Raw genomic sequence first — 17,503 nt, forward strand, 5'->3', positions numbered from 1 at the left:
AGTGCTCACAGCATAAAGGCTTCTCTTGGGTGTGGTTCCTCTGGTGAGCCTGCAGCGTGGAGTCGTGGGGGAACTTCTTGGGGTAGAGATCACAGTTGTAGGGCTTCTCGCCTGCGTGGGTCTCCTGGTGACGACATAGGTCCAGAGGCTGCATGAACCATTGGACATGGATGTTGCTTTTTTCTCTTTGTAATTTAAAGGGCCCTCTCTCTTTAATGCAGTTCTAGAATAAGAGCCCATTCCTTTGATAAGCACGGGCTCAGCAGAAGATTCTAAAGGATGTGTGTAAAAAAATGTTTCCAAAGGCTCCAGAGATGACCCCAACTCTGCTTCCTGCTTCCCCTGGAAAATACTCCATGTCCTGGGTGGGGCGGCTACTTGGTCCAGCTGACTGTAGGAATGTCATAGTGCTCCGTGAGCGTGTCCAGGTGTCTGTTGAAGTCCTCCACTCTCTGCTTGTGGGTTTTGGAGGCTTTCTTCAGGATCCTCTCCATTTGTTGCTTCTCCTGCACCTTCTCAAAGGCCTCCTGGGCTGGGGTCCGCTTATCGAGGTGGCGCTTCAGATCCTCATCCTGGTTCTTCTGGATTTTTCCCATCGTTTCCAGGAGTTTGGCCTTGTCTATATCCTTTTTCTTCTTCCGCCACTAACCAAACTAGGTAAAACTTTCAGATACCTATGCTTTGACTCCTTCCAACTCTCCAGGTAAATGAGAAAAGTATTTGATAGACCAGGAAAATCAATCTTACTACCAAAAAGTGCATGGACTTCCCTGGTGGTAAAGAATCTGCCTGCAATGCGGGAGACCTGGCTTTGCTCCCTGGGTTGGTAAGATCCCTTGGAGAGGGGAACAGCTACCAACTCGTTTTCTGGTGTGGAGAATTCCATGGACTGTATATCCACGGGGTCACAAAGTGTCAGACATGAGTGAAAGACTTTCACTTTACTTCTTTCCCAGCTGAGCCATAAGGGAAGCCCAAGAATACTGAGTGAGTAGCCTAGCCTTTTTCCAGTAGATCTTCCTGACCCAGGAATTACTACAGCGTCTCCTGCATTGCAGGTGGATCCTTTACCACCTGAGCTATCAGAGAAGTATACCAGAAAACCAACATGGAGGCCTCTTTGATAAATTGTGTTGTTTTTTTTTTTTTTTTCCGGTGGAGTGTCCGTGTGAAACTGGATCCATGGATAATTGGATTATCTAAAATGAGGTCATATAAATGGCTTGAAGCACCCTTGCACAATCGCTGTGCTGATGGGGTAACAAGCAGGGACCCTTGCCATTCCCCCCGGCTCTCTATAAATAGAGATGTTTCAGCCCCAGACACATTCTGATAGCCAGTCACCGACTTGAGGAGTCTGACAGCAAGAGGGCTCAAAGGAGGTAAGTGATGAGTGAGAACATCTAAGGAGAAGGTTTGGGAATCAATACAGAAGGAGGTGGTGGGTTTCGGAAGGCTGGGTTTTCTACTCACCTTGCATCAGCTCAAAGATCTTGTGAAAGCAGTAGATCTCCCTTAAACTCCATATGAACTATGGTTGCCTCCTGAGCTCTCTGTGAGGGGGGAAGAATGGACTTGAAACATGTAAATGGAACTTGGGAACTATAGTGGAACACAGATCCTTCTCTTGGTGAAAAGACATTTTAAATAAGAGGTCTTTCAGGTTCCCCCCGCCTGCCTCCATCTGATTTATAGGTTTATAAATCACCTTGATTTATAGGGTGTTGCCACCCTCCATGCTGTGGTGTGGTGTGCTGCATTAATTCCTCAAGGCTTTCTGAACCCTGGCCCCCTGGGCAAAGCAGAGATGTTCGTCTATGTTCATTGCTGTTAACCCATACAGAGGGAACCTCTTGGATCTACACAGGAGAACGATATTGTCCCAATTTCCATTTGAAAAACTGACCCCACACTCTTGTCCATTTAGAAATCTGAATCCACAGATGGGCAGCATGGACGCCTACGAGCAGGTCCAAAAGGGACCCCTGAAGCTGAAAGGAGTCACAGAGCTTGGCGTGACCAAGTGGAAGAAGAAAAAGGACAGAGACAAGGCAAAACTCCTGTAAACGATGGGAAAAATCCAGAAGAACCAGGATGAGGATCTGAGGCGCCACCTCGACCCAGCCCAGGTGGCCTTTGAGAAGGTGCAGGAGAAGCGACAAATGGAGAGGATCCTGAAGAAAGCATCCAAATCCCACAAGCAGAGAGTGGAGGACTTCAACAGACACCTGGACACGCTCACGGAGCACTATGACATTCCTAAAGTCAGCTGGACCAAGTAGCCGCCCCACCCAGGAGATGGAGTATTGTCCAGGGGAAGCAGGAAGCAGAGTTGGGGTCATCTCTGGAGCCTTTGGAAACATTCTTTTACACGCATCCTTTGAGCCTTCTGCTGAGCCTGTGCTTATCAAAGTAATGGGCTCTTATTCTGGAACAGCATTAAAGAGAGACGGCCCTTTAAATTAAACAAAGAAAAAAGCAACATCAATGTGCAATGGTTCATGCAGCCTCCGGACCCATGTGATCACCTGGAGACCCACGTGGGCGAGAAGCCCTACAGCTGCGATTTCTGCCCCAAGAAGGTGCCCCACGACTCCACGCTGCATGCTCACCAGAGGACCCACATCCAAGAGAAGCCTTTCTTCTGTGAGCACTGTGAAAAAGCTTTCAACCACAGTGGGAACCCCAGTGGTCACACACGGGGCTCGAGCTCTACATGTGCCCCGAGTGTCACCTGCCTTCTGCTCCCTGGGGTGTCTCAAATCCCACCAGGAAACCCATTCTGAACCACTGGCCCTGGACCCTGCCTGTCGGGTCCAAGTCCTTCTGCTCCAAGAAGGAAATTCAGAATGATTTGTCACTTCTGTAACACAAAGGGTGGATGACATGGGAAGAGCTTCGGAGGATATTGGGTCCAGGGGCTTCCATTTACATGAATGAGGAGGATATTTGAGTGATGGCTTATCGTTCCCTTTGGATTTTGTTTTATACTTTAGTGTAGCCTGTTTCAATCAGTTTTTGTTTTCTTTTGTTATTCTTCTACTGACAGCATGTCTCATTAGTTCTCAGAACTTCATCATGAAACTGAGCCTACTGCTGACTGCCTTCCTGTTAGGTGGGACTTCACTGTAAAACTGCATGTTCCTGGCACAGAGGCCAGGCTCTGCCGTGGAATTTAAATTTAAATAAACACATTTTTGTCAAAGAGTGTCTGTGTATTTTCTAAGACTTTTCTACAGGGAATAGGTGATAGCCGTGGTTTTGCCTACATGGCTGTTATTAGGCTGAGATAGATTGACGCACGCCATACTTGTTCAGGGATTTCTTCACGAGGTGTTTGGAAAAAAGGAAGGCTTCCAAAAGTGATAGGTGTCATTCTTTTTTCCTATTGGTGTACAACTTCTAGTCTTCAAAAAGGTTTTGAATCGGGTTTTCTCACACCTTAGCTCATTAGCTGATTTTAGAAAAGCCTTTGAAGACTTATCTCACAAGAACAGAAAGAAGACAGGAGTCAAACGGATCTGGCTCCCACCATCATGTCTATGACTCCGTAAAACTCTCCAGGGAATGAGACCAAAAATTCACGAGATCATTTAAACCAGTCCGTTCACCCCAAAATGCAGTCCCCAAAGTCCAAAATCAATCAAATCCAAAAGGAAACCGAGGGGTTTCCCTAGCGGTCCAGCGGGTGAGACTTAGCGCTCCCGCTGCATGCGCCGTGGTTTCCTTCCGCGGTCTGGGAACTGAGACCGCACTTGCCTCCCTGCTTGGCCAAAAACAGAACAAAACGAATACACAGAACCTGTTGCTAAATGACTATGGAGGCCTCTTTAGTAAATCGTGGTTTGTCCTGAGCGAGTTTCCATGGGCAATCGAATCCCTGTGATTAAGTAAAGTGGGATTATCTAGAATGGTTTGCCGCGCCCTCAACGAATCCATGCGCCGATTGGGTAACAGGCCGAGAGGTCCGGCATTTCTTCCAGCTCCATAGAGAGACGTTTCTCCGCCGGCCGAGTTTGAGAGCAAGTCCCCAACTGAGGAGGACCGAGGCGAGAAGGCTTCAAAGAGGTAATTGATGGGCAATGTCTAAAGAGAACGCTCGAAAGTCAGGGCACGTGGAAGTGGGTTTCAGTAAGTCCTGGCTTTCTGTTCACCTTGCATTCGCTCAGAGACCGTGTGAAATCCACCGATCTCCCTCCGGCCACTCCCTCCTGTAGTATATGCAATAACCTGTGGTTCATTTGTGGAATCTTCTGTGAGATGAGATTGTTTCCACACTCCATGGTGTCGTGTGGTGTGCTTCATTTTTCCAACAAGGGCTTTAAAGCACTGCCCTGTGGAGATTTTTGCCCACTCAGTTTCTTGTACTATAAGATGGATGTCGGAGGAATAAGAGAATGGATTCTTGTCCCTGGTGTGAAATTCTGAGGGGGGGAATAATGCCCAGTATTGGGATGAGGGATGGTAGGGTGGATGAAAATAAAACTAATTGGCTGCATTCGTTTTTCTTTTTTGCCCCCTATTTCTGAATACGGAATCTATTACTGAGGAAAAGCAAGAGGAAATTCCTTTCCATCGGGGTCAGTTGGGCACCGACTCTAGAAGCATTTGCCCAGAGTCCTACTGAAAAAGTCTACAGTCGGTATGGCTAATAACCAGAGAAAGGGTCGTGGCCCCGTCGCCGACAGCCCCGGAGCAGAGTCGCCAGCGTCTGCGCCACGCCAAGGCACCCGAAGGGAAAACCCCGACTCCGACCTTGAAGTGTTGCGGGTCCGCTTCAGAACATTTAGCAGCTCGGACGAATCCGACCCGATCAACGCTCTGAGGAGGCTCCGTGAACTCTGCGGTCTGTGGCTGAGGCCGGATCTTCACACCAAGGAGCAGATGGTGGACAGGCTGGTGCTGGAGCAATTCGTGATGTGCATGCCACCGGACATCCAGGTCTTAGTCAAAAGTAGTGGTGCCGAGACTTGTAAGGATCTGGAAGAGGTGCTGAGAAAGAAGCAGAAACTGACGAAATGGGTGAGTAGGACCCTAGTGACCCTGTGAGACGGAATGGTGGCATCAGGGGCTGGGAGCTGGGAGATGAAGGAGAAGGATCAGAGGGCTTGGCTCTCAATCAGTGATTGCCAGAGGGGCGAGCACTTGGCCTGTGGCATCACTGGAGATGTTTCTGTACATCCTCACTTTGAGGGTGTTGGTCTTTCAAATGTCATTCCCAGGAGGTGGCCTTCTAAGGTAGTATATGCAATGAATACCTTTTTGGATCTTGTGAAGGGAGACTAATCCTATTTGAATTTTTTGTCACAGGCTGTAGTCCGTGTCCAAGGCGAGGATTTTTTGATGCCAGTCTCGGGTGTTGAGATGTTAGGATCTGAGGTCAATGAAGGGCACAGTGAGAGAGACCAAGCCAGGGAGCCCCAGTCTACAATCAATGTCGTCCCTCCAGATGAGGGCCAGCAGGAAAGCCAAGACGTGCAGCATCTGCCAGGAGGCAAGGACCTGTCGAGGGGGCAGGTGAGTGTGATGTCCTGACCTCCAGTCTGGGAGCAGGTAGAAGAGGATCGGGTGGGCGTGGTTGTGGAAGTAATTGGGAGAGTTTGGCAAAGGACAGGAATGGACCCACTGCCTCCAGGAATTCCCATGGATGCATTCTGTTCCCGGCCGTTTTCCATCCAGTGTGAGAATGAAGACAATCCATCTTTCATAGTCCTTCACCATGAAAGCTTGTGGCCCTAAGCATGAGGGCAGAGGAGTCCCGTTTCCACGGGATGGTGCTGGGTGGGTTCATCAGGGGTAAATGCACTCACAGCTGTTTCACACATGATGGATTTCGTCAGAGGCACTAATATTGGGGGATATTGTAAACACCTTGAATTGAATAACAAGTTCCCCATTGGAGTCATTTTCCCCCTCAGAATTTGGAGTATGTCTGGAGAGAGTGGATTTTTTTGAAATGTGAATCGGGGGAGGAGATGCTACTGATTTCTCGTGAATAGAGCTACATAGTATAGAATAGAGCTATACAGTATAACACCTATACTGCTTATCATCTTATTATGCCCCAGGCCACCTTCCATGACGAAGGGAAATCCAGGCAAGGTATCAACAAGTGGTGAAGTCAGGAGCCCTAGAGCCAGAATCCTCTGCTTTCAGATTCAGGGCCTGGAGAATGTGAGATGAGGTGGAGAAATATTTGCAAAGAGAATTGGCAGTGCCAGCTGTGAAGTCTGGACTTTTGCCAGAGGTGGTCGGTACAGATCAAGGACAGACATTGGAATCAGAAGAGGATTGCCAATCAGGGTGATGGGAAGCAGTCAGGGCATATCCCCCAAACTGATACTCAGAAAGCTGGAGTGTGAGATCAGGGTACGAGGCAGGTGGGGAAAGAGGAGACAGAGCTTGCCGTGGGCTAAGGCAGTGGGATTGACTCTGCTTGGTTGCCCCTTGTCAGCTCCAGAAAGCTCTCCCACCAGAGACCATTCCTGAAACAGATGAACTGGAGGGTCAGACGCCCTCCAGGGAGTACTTGGTGAAGGACCTGCTGGAAGACACAGGAGTGACAAGAACCCTTTCGTCTCAAGAGCCTGAACTTCTACAGGATCGTGGTGAGTATTAAAAACTTGGAGACCACAGGATGTAATGACTGTCTCCACTGATGTCCAGGAAGGGGTACCCAGCATTCCCTTCCCTCGGTGTTGTGCGGTAGGAGTTGGTTCTCCAATGCCAACCTTCTCCATCGTCAACGTTCCAGAGTGTTTCATCAGCTAGACTCTTAGGTCGTTTGGTTGCTGGGAAGTCTGTAGCCAAGATTAGGGATGGTTCCAATGAGGCCGGCACCATGGTGAACGCTCCTTGATAAATATGGTGCTGAATCTCTTCTTTCAGCAGATCCTGGGAGGTCAGAGTGAGAGGGGAGAGTCCCCAGGAAGGAAGTGATACTTCAAATGTGGCTCCTGAAGCCTTTCCTCTTGTATTCCAGAGGGAGACGTTTCCACTCCGAGTGGATCCAGACGAGGTCCTCTGAAGAATCGCAGACATGTCAAAAGGAAGCGGGACAGCAGTCCAACTTGCCAAGACGTGTGTCAAGAAGCAGCCACGTGTTTGGACAAAGGAGAGTTCTCAGGACAGCTTCGGTCCCATTCCGTTGGTGCATCTGGCACCGGGGGACCCACCAGTCTTCCTGAGGGAGCAGAAACCCCGGGACGGGCACCCTCTGAATGCAGCGTCTGCAAAAAGAGCTTTCCTTATCAATCTCAGCTTACCTTGCACCAGAGGACACACACAGGAGAGAGGCCCTTTCAATGCGACATATGTGCCAAAGGGTTCATACAGCCTTCAGACCTGCGGGTTCACCAGCGGATCCACACTGGCGAGAAACCCTACAGCTGTGATGTCTGCCTCAAGAACTTCGCCCACAACTCCACACTGCGTGCTCACAAGAGGACCCACACCCAGGAGAAGCCTTTCCGCTGTGAGCACTGTGACAGAGCTTTCGGCCACCGAGGGAACCTCAGTGTTCACCAACGCACCCACTCTGGGCTCAAGCCGTACGTGTGCCCCGAGTGTCAAAGGGCCTTCCGTCAGCTGGGGACTTTCAAACGCCACCGGAAAATCCATTCCAGATGACTGGCTCAGGACCCTGCCCTCAGGTCCAGGTCTTTTCTGTTTTAATGAGAAAATTTAGAATGATTTGTCACCTGTGTGATACAAAGTGTGGATGACAGAGGAGGGGCTTAGGAGGGTTCCACTCACGTGAATTAGGATATTTGAGTGAATTAGGATATTTGCGTGATGACTTGTTTTTCCCTTGGATTTTGTTTTCTACTTTGCTATAGACTGTAGTTTTCTTTTTCTTTTGTGTATTTTCAATTGGAGGAGAATTGCCTTACGATTATAGACTCTGGTTTTCTTACATGTTTTCGCTTTGTGTTGTTCTTGTTCTTCCAATGAAGATGTGTCTCACCAGTTATCAGTACCTCATCATCAGAGAAACTACGGTTGATTGCCTTCCTGCCAGGTGTGATTTCCTTGTAAAATAGGATGCTCCTAGCAGAATGGCTGGCGAAGGCAATGGCACTCCACTCCAGTACTCTTGCCTGGAAAATCCCATGGATGGAGGGGCCTGGTGGGCTACAGTCCATGGGGTCGCTAAGAATCAGACATGACTGAGCGATTTCACTTTCACTTTTCACTTTCATGCATTGGAGAAGGAAATGGCAACCCACTCCAGTGTTCTTGCCTGGAGAATCCCAGGGATGGGGGAGCCTGGGGGGCTGCCATCTATGGTGCTGCACAGAGTCGGACATGACTGAAGCCACTTAGCAGCAGCAGCAGCAGCAGCAAGATGGCTAGATTAAATACAGGTTCACCTGTGTAATTTAAATTTCAAATAAACAAACACATTTCTATGAAAGACCTGTGTGTTTTCTCTTCTAAGACTTTGCTACAGGTGGGTGATAGCCATGGTTTTGTGTATGTGGCCATTATTATGTTGAGATATGTTCCCTTTGTACTAGTTTGGATACTGCTTCCTTAGGTATTTAGAAAAAGAAGGCTTGTTAAATTGATAAGTGTCATTCTTTTCCCCTGCTGCTGCTAACTGCTGCTAAGTCGTTCCAGTCGTGTCCGACATTGTGGGACCCCATAGATGGCAGCTCACCAGGCTCCCCTGTCCCTGGGATTCTCCAGGCAAGAACACCTGACTGGGTTGCCATTTCCTTCTCCAATGCAGGAAAGGGAAATGTGAAAGTGAAGTCGCTCAGTCGTGTCCGACTCTTAGTGACCCCATGGACTGTAGCCCACCAGGCTTCTCCATCCATGGGATTTTCCTGGCCAGAGCACTGGAGTTGGGCGCCATTGCCTTCTCCTCTTTTTCTCTACTGGTGTACAACCTCTGGTTTCTGTGATGCCTCTCTGAAATGGCTTCTTACAGTTGATCTCGTCAGCTGATTTTAGACAAAAGTCTTTGATGACTTAATTCATGAGAAAAGAAACAAGATTGGGTAACCCAATTTGATTACCACCGTTGTATTACAATTATTGCACTTCTTCACAGTTGCCAAGCAGAGAAAAAATTCATTAGATCAGGAAAATCAATCTGTTTCCCCAAGAAATGCCATCCACGAAGTATAAAGTAAATAAAATACATTAGACAAAGTTTACTGCCAAACCAATATGGTGGCCTCTTTAATGGTTCTTCCTGTTGGAGTCTCCACAGGAAATGGAATCTACCCAGATTATCCAAAGTGGTTCCTTCCATGCCCTTTATCCAATCACTGGGATGATGAGGTTATGGCCGGAAACCCCTGGAGTTTCACCCAACTCTCTATAAATACAGACATTTCAGCTCCAGACACACTTTGAGAGCCAGGGCCTGACCTGAGGAGGCTGAAGGCAAGAGACCTGGAAGGGGTAAGCGATGAGTGGGCACCTCCAAGGAGGATGCCTAGAAATCAGGACACATGGGTGGGTTTCACCAAGGTCTCACTTTCTGTTCATCCTACATTAGTTGGGAGACCTTGTGACAGGAGATCTTCCTCTAACCCCACGTTAACAACGGTTAATCCAGCTCTTCTGCAAGGGGAGAAGACTGTTTCCACACATGTTGCTGTGAGGTGGCTCGTTTTCTTCAAGAGTTTCTGAGCGGCACCCTATGGCCATTTAAAAACTACATATATGATTATTATTAGTTTTAAGTTTTTTAATTCATTCATTTTGGCTGGGCTGGGTCTTCTTTGCTGTGAGGGCTTTCTCTAGTCATAGCTAGTGGGGACTACTGTCTAGCTGAGGGGTATGGGCTTTCATTGCGGTGGCTTCTCCCATGGCAGAGCTGGGAGTCTACAGCTCGGGTTCAGTAGTTGCCCCTCTCAGGCTCAAGAGTTCTGGTGCACAGGCGTAGAGCCAGGCGGAGTCTTCCCATATGAGGGATCAAACCCATGTCCCCTGCATTGGCAGCAGATTCTTAGCCACTGGACCACCAAGGAAGCCCTATGGTCATTTCTGACCAGACAGTTTCCTGAAATATTGAATGAGTCGAGCAATGGTGTCCAATACTGGGATGTAGGGGAGACAGAAGGGTGGAAAAAAATGAAACCCATTTGTTTCTTTCTTTTTTTTGTCTCCCTAGACTTCTAACCAGTGACTTTAATGATGAGGAAAAGCAGAGGAAATCCATTTCCATAGGTGTCAACTAGGCACCCACTTCTAGAAGCATTTGCTCAGAATTCTACTGGAAATTTCCTCCATCAATAGGGCTGAGGACCAGACATTTTTTCAGGCTTGTGGACACATCACAGACAGCCCTGGGGCTGAGTCACCGGCATCCGTGCCACCGCACGACACACTCATGGAAAACTCAGACTGTGACCAGGAAATCTGGCACGTCCGGATCAGAACATTTAGCAGCTCAGAGGAATGGGACCCTGTTGAGGATCTGAGGAGACTCCGTGAACTCTGCCAGCTGTGGCTGAGGCTGGATCTTCACACCAAGGAGCAGATGATGGACAGGCTGGTGCTGGAGCAGTTCATGATCTGCATGCCCCTGGAGTGCCAGGTCCTGCTCAAAGAAAGTGGGGTGCAGAGTTGCAAAGACCTGGAGGACATGCTGAAAAATAAGCAGAAACCCAGGACCTGGATGAATAGGACCTTAGTGATGGGTGTGGGACAAGGAGACACGTGCAAGCTGCAGGGATCACAAGATAGGACCTGCGGGTCCTTGGCTTTGTATCAGCGGTTCCCAAACAGGTGAGAGAAGTTCACAGTTGGGCAATTTGGGAGATCCTTTTGGCTGTCTCACTCGAAGGACGTAGATCTTTTACACCAAACGGGAGCTTCTATTGTCAATGCCATTGGATGCCTGAAAGCTACATTCCAGGTCTTATACGGACTGATCTTGATTGATTTCTCCCCTCACAGACCATAGTCTGCATACAAGGGCAGAAATATCTTGTGCATGATCCCGACATTGAGATGGTTGAATCCAAGGCTGGTGACATGGATGATGAGAGAGACACGTGTGGGGAGCCCCAACCCCCTGTGAGGGTCATACCTCCAGAGAATGGCCAGGAAGGAAGTCAAGAGCTGCAGAATCTGCCAGGAGCCACAAACCTATCTGGGGAGCAGGAGAGAGCGTGTAAGCAGGTAGAAGAGAGTCAGGTGGGTGTGGCTGCTGGAGTAATGGGGAGATTTGGCAAAGGACAAGAATGGACCCATTGCTTCCAGGAATTCCCGTGGATACATTCAGTTCCTAGGCATTTTTTCTAATCACTGTGAGAATGAAGATAATCCATCTCTGTCCCTCTGCTATGCAAGCTTCTAGTCTTAGGAGTGGGGAGAAGGGAATCCTGTCTTCCTGAAATGATGCTAGGTTCTATTTGCTGCAAGTAAATGCACTGACAGGTGATTTACCCAAGCCACTTTGCCCAAGGGCACGTCATATTTCAGAATATGATCATTCCTTGCAACTGAAGGAGTGACTCTAAAGTGGACTCAAAATGCCCCCCAGTAGACATTGGGCTTCCCTGGTGGCTCAGATGGTGAAGAATCTGCTGACAATGCAGGAGACCTGGGTTGGATCCCTGGGTCAGGAAGATCCCCTATAGAAGGGAATGGCTACACTCTAATGTTCTTGCCTGGAGAATCCCATGAACAGAGGAACCTGGCAGCTATAGTCCATGGGTTTGCAGAGAGTCAGACTAACACTTTCCCTTTCATACACTGAAGAACGAATGGAAGACAGTTGATTTGTTCAAATAAGGTTGGGTATAGGCAGGGGATGCTATTGACTTGCATGGAGTAGAGACCAAGAATACTGGACATCATCTTCCTATGTACCGGGTAACCACCATCGCAAAGATGCATCCAGGCAAATCTCCAACAATGATGGAGTCAAGAGAGCTGGACCTAGAGTTCTTTACTTCCAGAGTCAAGGGCAGGCAGGAGTGGGTATGATTTGGAGAGACCTATGCATAGAGAAGTCAGAGTGCCAACTGTGATGTCCTGATTTGATTGCAAGATACAGTCTGTATAGATCCAGGACAGCCTTGAGTATCAGGAGATGATTATCAATCAGGGTGATGGGGTGGACCAGACGAAGTCAGGGCATATCACCTAAAATGAGATAAGTTGGAGTCTTAGATCAAGATACGAGGCAGATGGGGAAACAGGAAACAGTTTTCCATGGACTAAGGTAAATGGCTTTGACTCTGCTTGTTTGTCTCTTGTCAGGACCAGAGAGCTCTCCAGCCAGTGACTGTTCCTGAAACAGGTGAGCTGGAGCGTCAGACACCCAGGGGGAAGTTGGAGAAGGACCTGCTGGAAGACAGGGGAGAGACAAAAACCCTTCAATCTCAAGAACCTGAACTTCTGAAGTGTCCTGGTGAGTATTCAAAACCGTGGAATTCAGCAGAGTTAGTGACTCCCTCCCATGGTGGCATGGGGCTGGGTAGCCAGCATCACCATCCTTGATGGGTGGGTGGAGATCATTGTCCAGTGCCAACCTTCTCCATCATCAACATTCCAGTGTCCCACAGTCCAGGCTCTTAGCTTGGTTGCTTGATGGGAACTTCTCAGCCAACATCAGGTTTCCAGTGAGGCCAGCAGCACAGAAAATGCTCCTTGTTAAATGTGGTGCTGAATTTCTTTCAGCGAATTCTGGGAGCTTAGAGAGACAGAAGAATCCTCAAGAAGAAACTGATATTTAAATTGTGGCTCTGAACCCTTTCTTCCTGTGTTCCAGAGGGAGACGTTTCCACCACGAGTGGATCCAGAGGAGGGCCTCTGAAGTATCGCAGACATGTCAAAAGGAAGCGGGACAGCGGTCCAATATGCCAAGACGTGTGTCAAGAGGCAGCCACGTGTTTGGACCAAGGAGAGTTCTCAGGACAGCTTGGGTCCCATTCCGTTGGTGCATCTGGCACCGTGGGACCCAGCAGTCTTCCTGAGGGAGCAGAAACCCCGGGACGGGCACCCTCTGAATGCAGCGTCTGCAAAAAGAGCTTTCCTTATCAATCTCAGCTTATCTTGCACCAGAGGACACACACAGGAGAGGCCCTTTCAATGCGACATATGTGCCAAAGGGTTCATACAGCTTTCACATCTGTGGGTTCACGAGCAGATCCACACTGGCAAGAAGCCCTACAGCTGTGATGTCTGCCTCAAGAAGTTCACCCACGACTCCACACTGCATGCTCACAAGAGGACCCACACCCAGGAGAAGCCTTTCCGCTGTGAGCACTGTGACAGAGCTTTCAGCCACCGAGGGAACCTCAGTGTTCACCGACGCATCCACTCTGGCCTCAAGCCCTATGTGTGCCCCGAGTGTCACAGTGCCTTCCGTCAGCTTGAGACTTTCAAAGGCGACTGGAAAATCCATTCCAAATGAGTCACCCAGGACCCCACCATCAGGTCCAAGTGCCGTCTGCTCCGAGAAGGAAATTCTGGATTATTTGTCACTTAGGTGATACAATGAAAGGGTGACATGTGAAGAATTTACGATCATACTGGAACCCGATGGGGTTCCATTCACATGAATTAGGTGAATATTGAGTGATGACTTATCTTTCCCTTCAGAATTCGTTTTCTACTTTAGTGTAGCCTGTGTTTTCTTCTTTCAGTGAATGCAGGTCTCATTAGTTTTCTTCTTCGTGAAACTGAGGTGACTGCTGATTGTCCCCCCATTAGGGAAGATTTCATCGTAAAATAGGATGCTCCTAGCAGAGTGTCCAGATGAAAAAGAGGATCACCACTGAAATTTAAATTTCAAATAAACAAAGACATTTCTGTCAAATAAGTGTCCTGTGTATTTCGGCTTCCAGGATTTTTTTTTCTTTATTTTATTTTTTATCTTTACTATCTTGTATTGTTTTTGCCATGTATCAACATGAATCTGCCCAGGTATACACATGTTCCCCAACGTGAACCCTCCTCCCTCCTCCCTCCCTGTATCATCCCTCTGGGTCGTCCCAGTGTACCAGCCGAAAGCATCCACTATCGTGCGTCGAACTTGGACTGGAGACTCGTTTCATATATGATATTAGACATGTTTCAATGCCATTCTCCCAAATCATCCCACCCTATCCCCAAGATTTTTTATATGGAGTAGATGATAGCTGTGGTTTGTTACATGGCCATTATTATGTGGACATATCATCCCTCTGTAAGGCTTCCCCAGTGACTCAGTAGTAAACAATCCACCTGCACCATACAAGACCCAGGTTCCATCCCGTCATCAGGAAGATCCCCTGGAGAAGGGAATGGTAACCTACTCCAGTATTCTGCCTGGAGAATCCCATGGACAGAGGAGCCTGGCAGGCTATGGTCTGTTGGGTTGCAAAGAATCGGACATGACTGAAGTGACTGAGCACCCACGCGAGCATTAAAAGTAACTGTATTCCTCTGGAATTATGAACTGTTAGGTAATGTGATATTAATGCCCTTTTGAACACTGGGATTCTAGGGTGTCTCTGCTTGAAAAGATTCTTCAAGGTAGCACTCTTTCATCCCACCTGGCTCTCCTCCAGCAGAAATGAAGAGAGGTCTTTTGGAGCAGAATGGAGATAATAAAGTATTTATTTTCAAAGAATCAGCGTTTTCTTCTATTAATTAGCCTGGGAATTAGTTGGGGGCGGCAAACTCAAGGATGATATTGTAATAGATATTGGTGTCTGGCTGCTCGCACTTAAAAGCCAATACAGAGGCCAGGTTGGGGGAAAGGAAAGTTAGCTTTATTTTGGATGCCAGAAACTGTTGAAAGTGAAAGTGTATTTGCTTAGTCAAGTCCAACGCTTTGCAACCCCATGGACTGTAGCCTATCAGGCTCCCCCGTCCATGGCATTTTCTGGGCAAGAGTACTGGACTGGGTTGCCATTTCCTTCTGCAACAACTGTGGAGGGCGGGGCACTGTGGCCACTGCTGTTTTCCAAACTTGCTGACTTATTGAGTGCAACACTTTCACAGCATCATGTCTGAGGATTTGAAATAGCTCAACTGGAATTCCATCACCTCCACTAGCTTTGTTCATAGTGATTCTTCCTAGGGCCCACTTGACTTCACATTCCAGGATGTCTGGCTCTAGGTGAGTGATCACCCCTTTGGGATTATCTGGGTCGTGAAGATCTTTTTTGTATAGTTCTGTATATTCTTGCCACCTCTTCTTAATATCTTCTGCTTCTCTTGGGTCCATACTATTTCTGTCCTTTATTGTGCCCATCCTCGCATGAAATCTTCCCTTGGCAAATCCAAATCCTTTCTCACACCCGTGGAGTGCACCGCTCCTCACACTCTCTACCTTCTCCTCCACTTCCCAGCCACCTTGCACATGTGACCACCCCAAGCCCAACTGTCTTTGCAGTCTGGCTTGTAGGGTTTTCCTCCGCTGTCTGGAAAGTCCTTCCCCTGATACCCTCAGGCTGTCTTCCCATCTCCACACAATCAGTGGTTCTATGAGACGGACAGGCCTGGCTGTTGCTTTATCACCCGCCATCTCACTCCCTCACCACGTTTCCTCAATAGCAGTTTCTCAGCCTCGGTATGTATTTTATTTTTAACTCCATTTATTTTCGGCTGTGCTGGGTCTTTGGTGCTGCTCGGGGCAGAGGGCTCCTCTCCAGTCGCAGGGCACAGGCCTCTCACTGCAGTGACCTCTCTTGTGCGGAGCCCGGGCTCTCGGGGCTCTGGGCTTCAGTAGTGGCGGCTCCCAGGCTCGGTGGTTGTGTCGCACGGCCTTAGTTGCTCCTGAGCCCTGGGACCTTCTCGGGTCAGGGATGGCACTTGTGTCCTTTCATTGGCAGGCACAGCCTTTATCTCCGAGCCTCAGGGGAAGCCCTATTATTCACTTTTCTTAACTAGTACTTAACTGCGTCTATGTTTTGAAGTCTTATTCATATTTCATCGTATTAATTTCTTGTGTTGATTCCTCGATAATGGTTCTAATACCCCTGTTTCTGAAGGGACCTAATCTTTATATTCTATATTGCTTCTTTGAATTAGTTGCCTCCATCTTGGGCCTGTAAGGTAAAATCCTTTAAGACAGAAGGAGGCGACAGAGGATGAGATGGTTGGATGGCATCACCGACTCAATGGGCACGAGTTTGAGCAAACTCCTGGGAGATAGTGAAGAACAGGGAAGCCTGGAGTGCTGCAGTGCATAGAGTTGCAAAGTAAAAGAAAGTGAAGTGGCTCTTTGTGACCCCATGGACTGTAGCCTACCAGATTCCTCCGTCCATGGGATTCTCCAGGCAAGAATACTGCAGTGGGTTGCCATTCCATTCTTTCAGGGATCTTCCCACTGAGGGAGCAAACCCACGTCTCCTGCATTGGCAGGTGGATTCTTTACCACTGAGCCTCCTGGGAAACCATGAGAGAAGCTGCCACAATTCTGAGAATTGACCCAAGAAATGAAAACAAATGGACCCTGGAACTGAAGGTTAACTGTATTTACAACAATAAAGATGACACTGATTAGACCAGTGATAACCAGTTTCAAGATGATTGTCAGAGCTGACTGTGCTGTTCCTGCCTGTAGCCCCTTCCCTCCATCTATAAAAGCTGTTGCTCATTAATTGTCCGGGGTGGGAGGTGGGGGGAGTCAGCCATTGGCCAGATATCTGCCCTGCCTCCACAGTTGTTGGAGAAGGAAAAAGCAACCCAGTCCAGTACTCTTGCCTAGAAAATACCATCAACTGAGGAACATGGTAGGCTACAGTCCACGGGGTCGCAAAGAGTTGGACATGACTGAGCGACTTCACTTTCACTTTCAACAGTTTCTGGCATCCAGAATAAAGCTAACTTTCCTTTCCCCCAACCTGGCCTCTGTATTGGCTTTTAAGTGCGAGCAGCCAGACACCAATATCTATTAAAACGTCATCCTTGAGTTTGCTGCCCCCAACTAATTCCCAGGCTAATTAATAGAAGAAAATGCTGATTCTTTGAAAAGAAATACTTCATTATCTCCATTCTGCTCCAAATGAGCTCTCTTAATTTCTGCTGGAGGAGAGCCAGGTGGGATGAAAGAGTGCTACCTTGAAGAATCTTTTCAAGCTGAGACACCCTAGAATCTCAGTGTTCAAAAGGGCATTAATATTACATTACCTAACAGTTCATAATTCCAAAAGAATAGTTACTTTAAATGCTCGAGAGGGTGCTCAGTCGCTTCAGTCATGTCCGACTCTTTGCAACCCAACAGACCATAGCCTGCCAGGCTCCTCTGTCCATGGGATTCTCCAGGCAAGAATACTGGAGTGGGTTGCCATTCCCTACTCCAGGGGATCTTCCTGATGAAGGGATGGAACCTGGGTCTTCTATGGTGCAGGTGAATTGTTTATCGCTGAGTCACTGGGGAAGCCTTACAGAGGGACGATATTTCCACATAATAATTGCCATGTAACAAACCGAAGCTATCATCTACTCCATATAAAAAATCTTGGGAATAGGGTGGGATGATTTGCGAGAATGGCATTGAAACATATATAATATCATATATGAAACGAGTTGCCAGTCCAGG

At 48.1% G+C, this 17,503-nt stretch overlaps 1 protein-coding gene and 2 pseudogenes across 1 annotated transcript; all 3 read left to right on the forward strand.

Moving 5' to 3' along the window:
- Positions 1–497: 497 nt before the first annotated feature.
- LOC139177373 (protein FAM32A-like) lies at positions 498–2,314 on the forward strand (annotated as a pseudogene).
- A 1,922-nt stretch (positions 2,315–4,236) lies between these two features.
- On the forward strand, positions 4,237–8,568 carry LOC139177374 (zinc finger and SCAN domain-containing protein 5B-like). The gene is made up of 4 exons (XM_070772460.1): positions 4,237–5,022; positions 5,311–5,517; positions 6,455–6,608; positions 6,983–8,568. The coding sequence occupies exons 1-4, from the start codon at positions 4,645–4,647 to the stop codon at positions 7,627–7,629; spliced, it is 1,386 nt and encodes a 461-aa protein (XP_070628561.1). The 5' UTR covers positions 4,237–4,644; the 3' UTR covers positions 7,630–8,568.
- A 1,594-nt stretch (positions 8,569–10,162) lies between these two features.
- LOC139177375 (zinc finger and SCAN domain-containing protein 5B-like) lies at positions 10,163–13,592 on the forward strand (annotated as a pseudogene).
- The last annotated feature ends 3,911 nt before the right edge of the window (positions 13,593–17,503 follow it).

The sequence above is a fragment of the Bos indicus genome, chromosome 18, assembly GCF_029378745.1.
Source record: "Bos indicus isolate NIAB-ARS_2022 breed Sahiwal x Tharparkar chromosome 18, NIAB-ARS_B.indTharparkar_mat_pri_1.0, whole genome shotgun sequence".
Lineage (NCBI taxonomy): Eukaryota > Metazoa > Chordata > Mammalia > Artiodactyla > Bovidae > Bos > Bos indicus.

Bases quoted from the DNA above. Each gene is read 5' to 3' on its own strand.
- LOC139177374 (XM_070772460.1), top strand. From the start codon at position 4,645: ATGGCTAATAACCAGAGAAAGGGTCGTGGCCCCGTCGCCGACAGCCCC. The intron at 5,023-5,310 runs GTGAGTAGGACC...TTTTTGTCACAG, and splicing joins AGCAGAAACTGACGAAATGG to GCTGTAGTCCGTGTCCAAGG. The intron at 6,609-6,982 runs GTGAGTATTAAA...CTTGTATTCCAG, and splicing joins TGAACTTCTACAGGATCGTG to AGGGAGACGTTTCCACTCCG.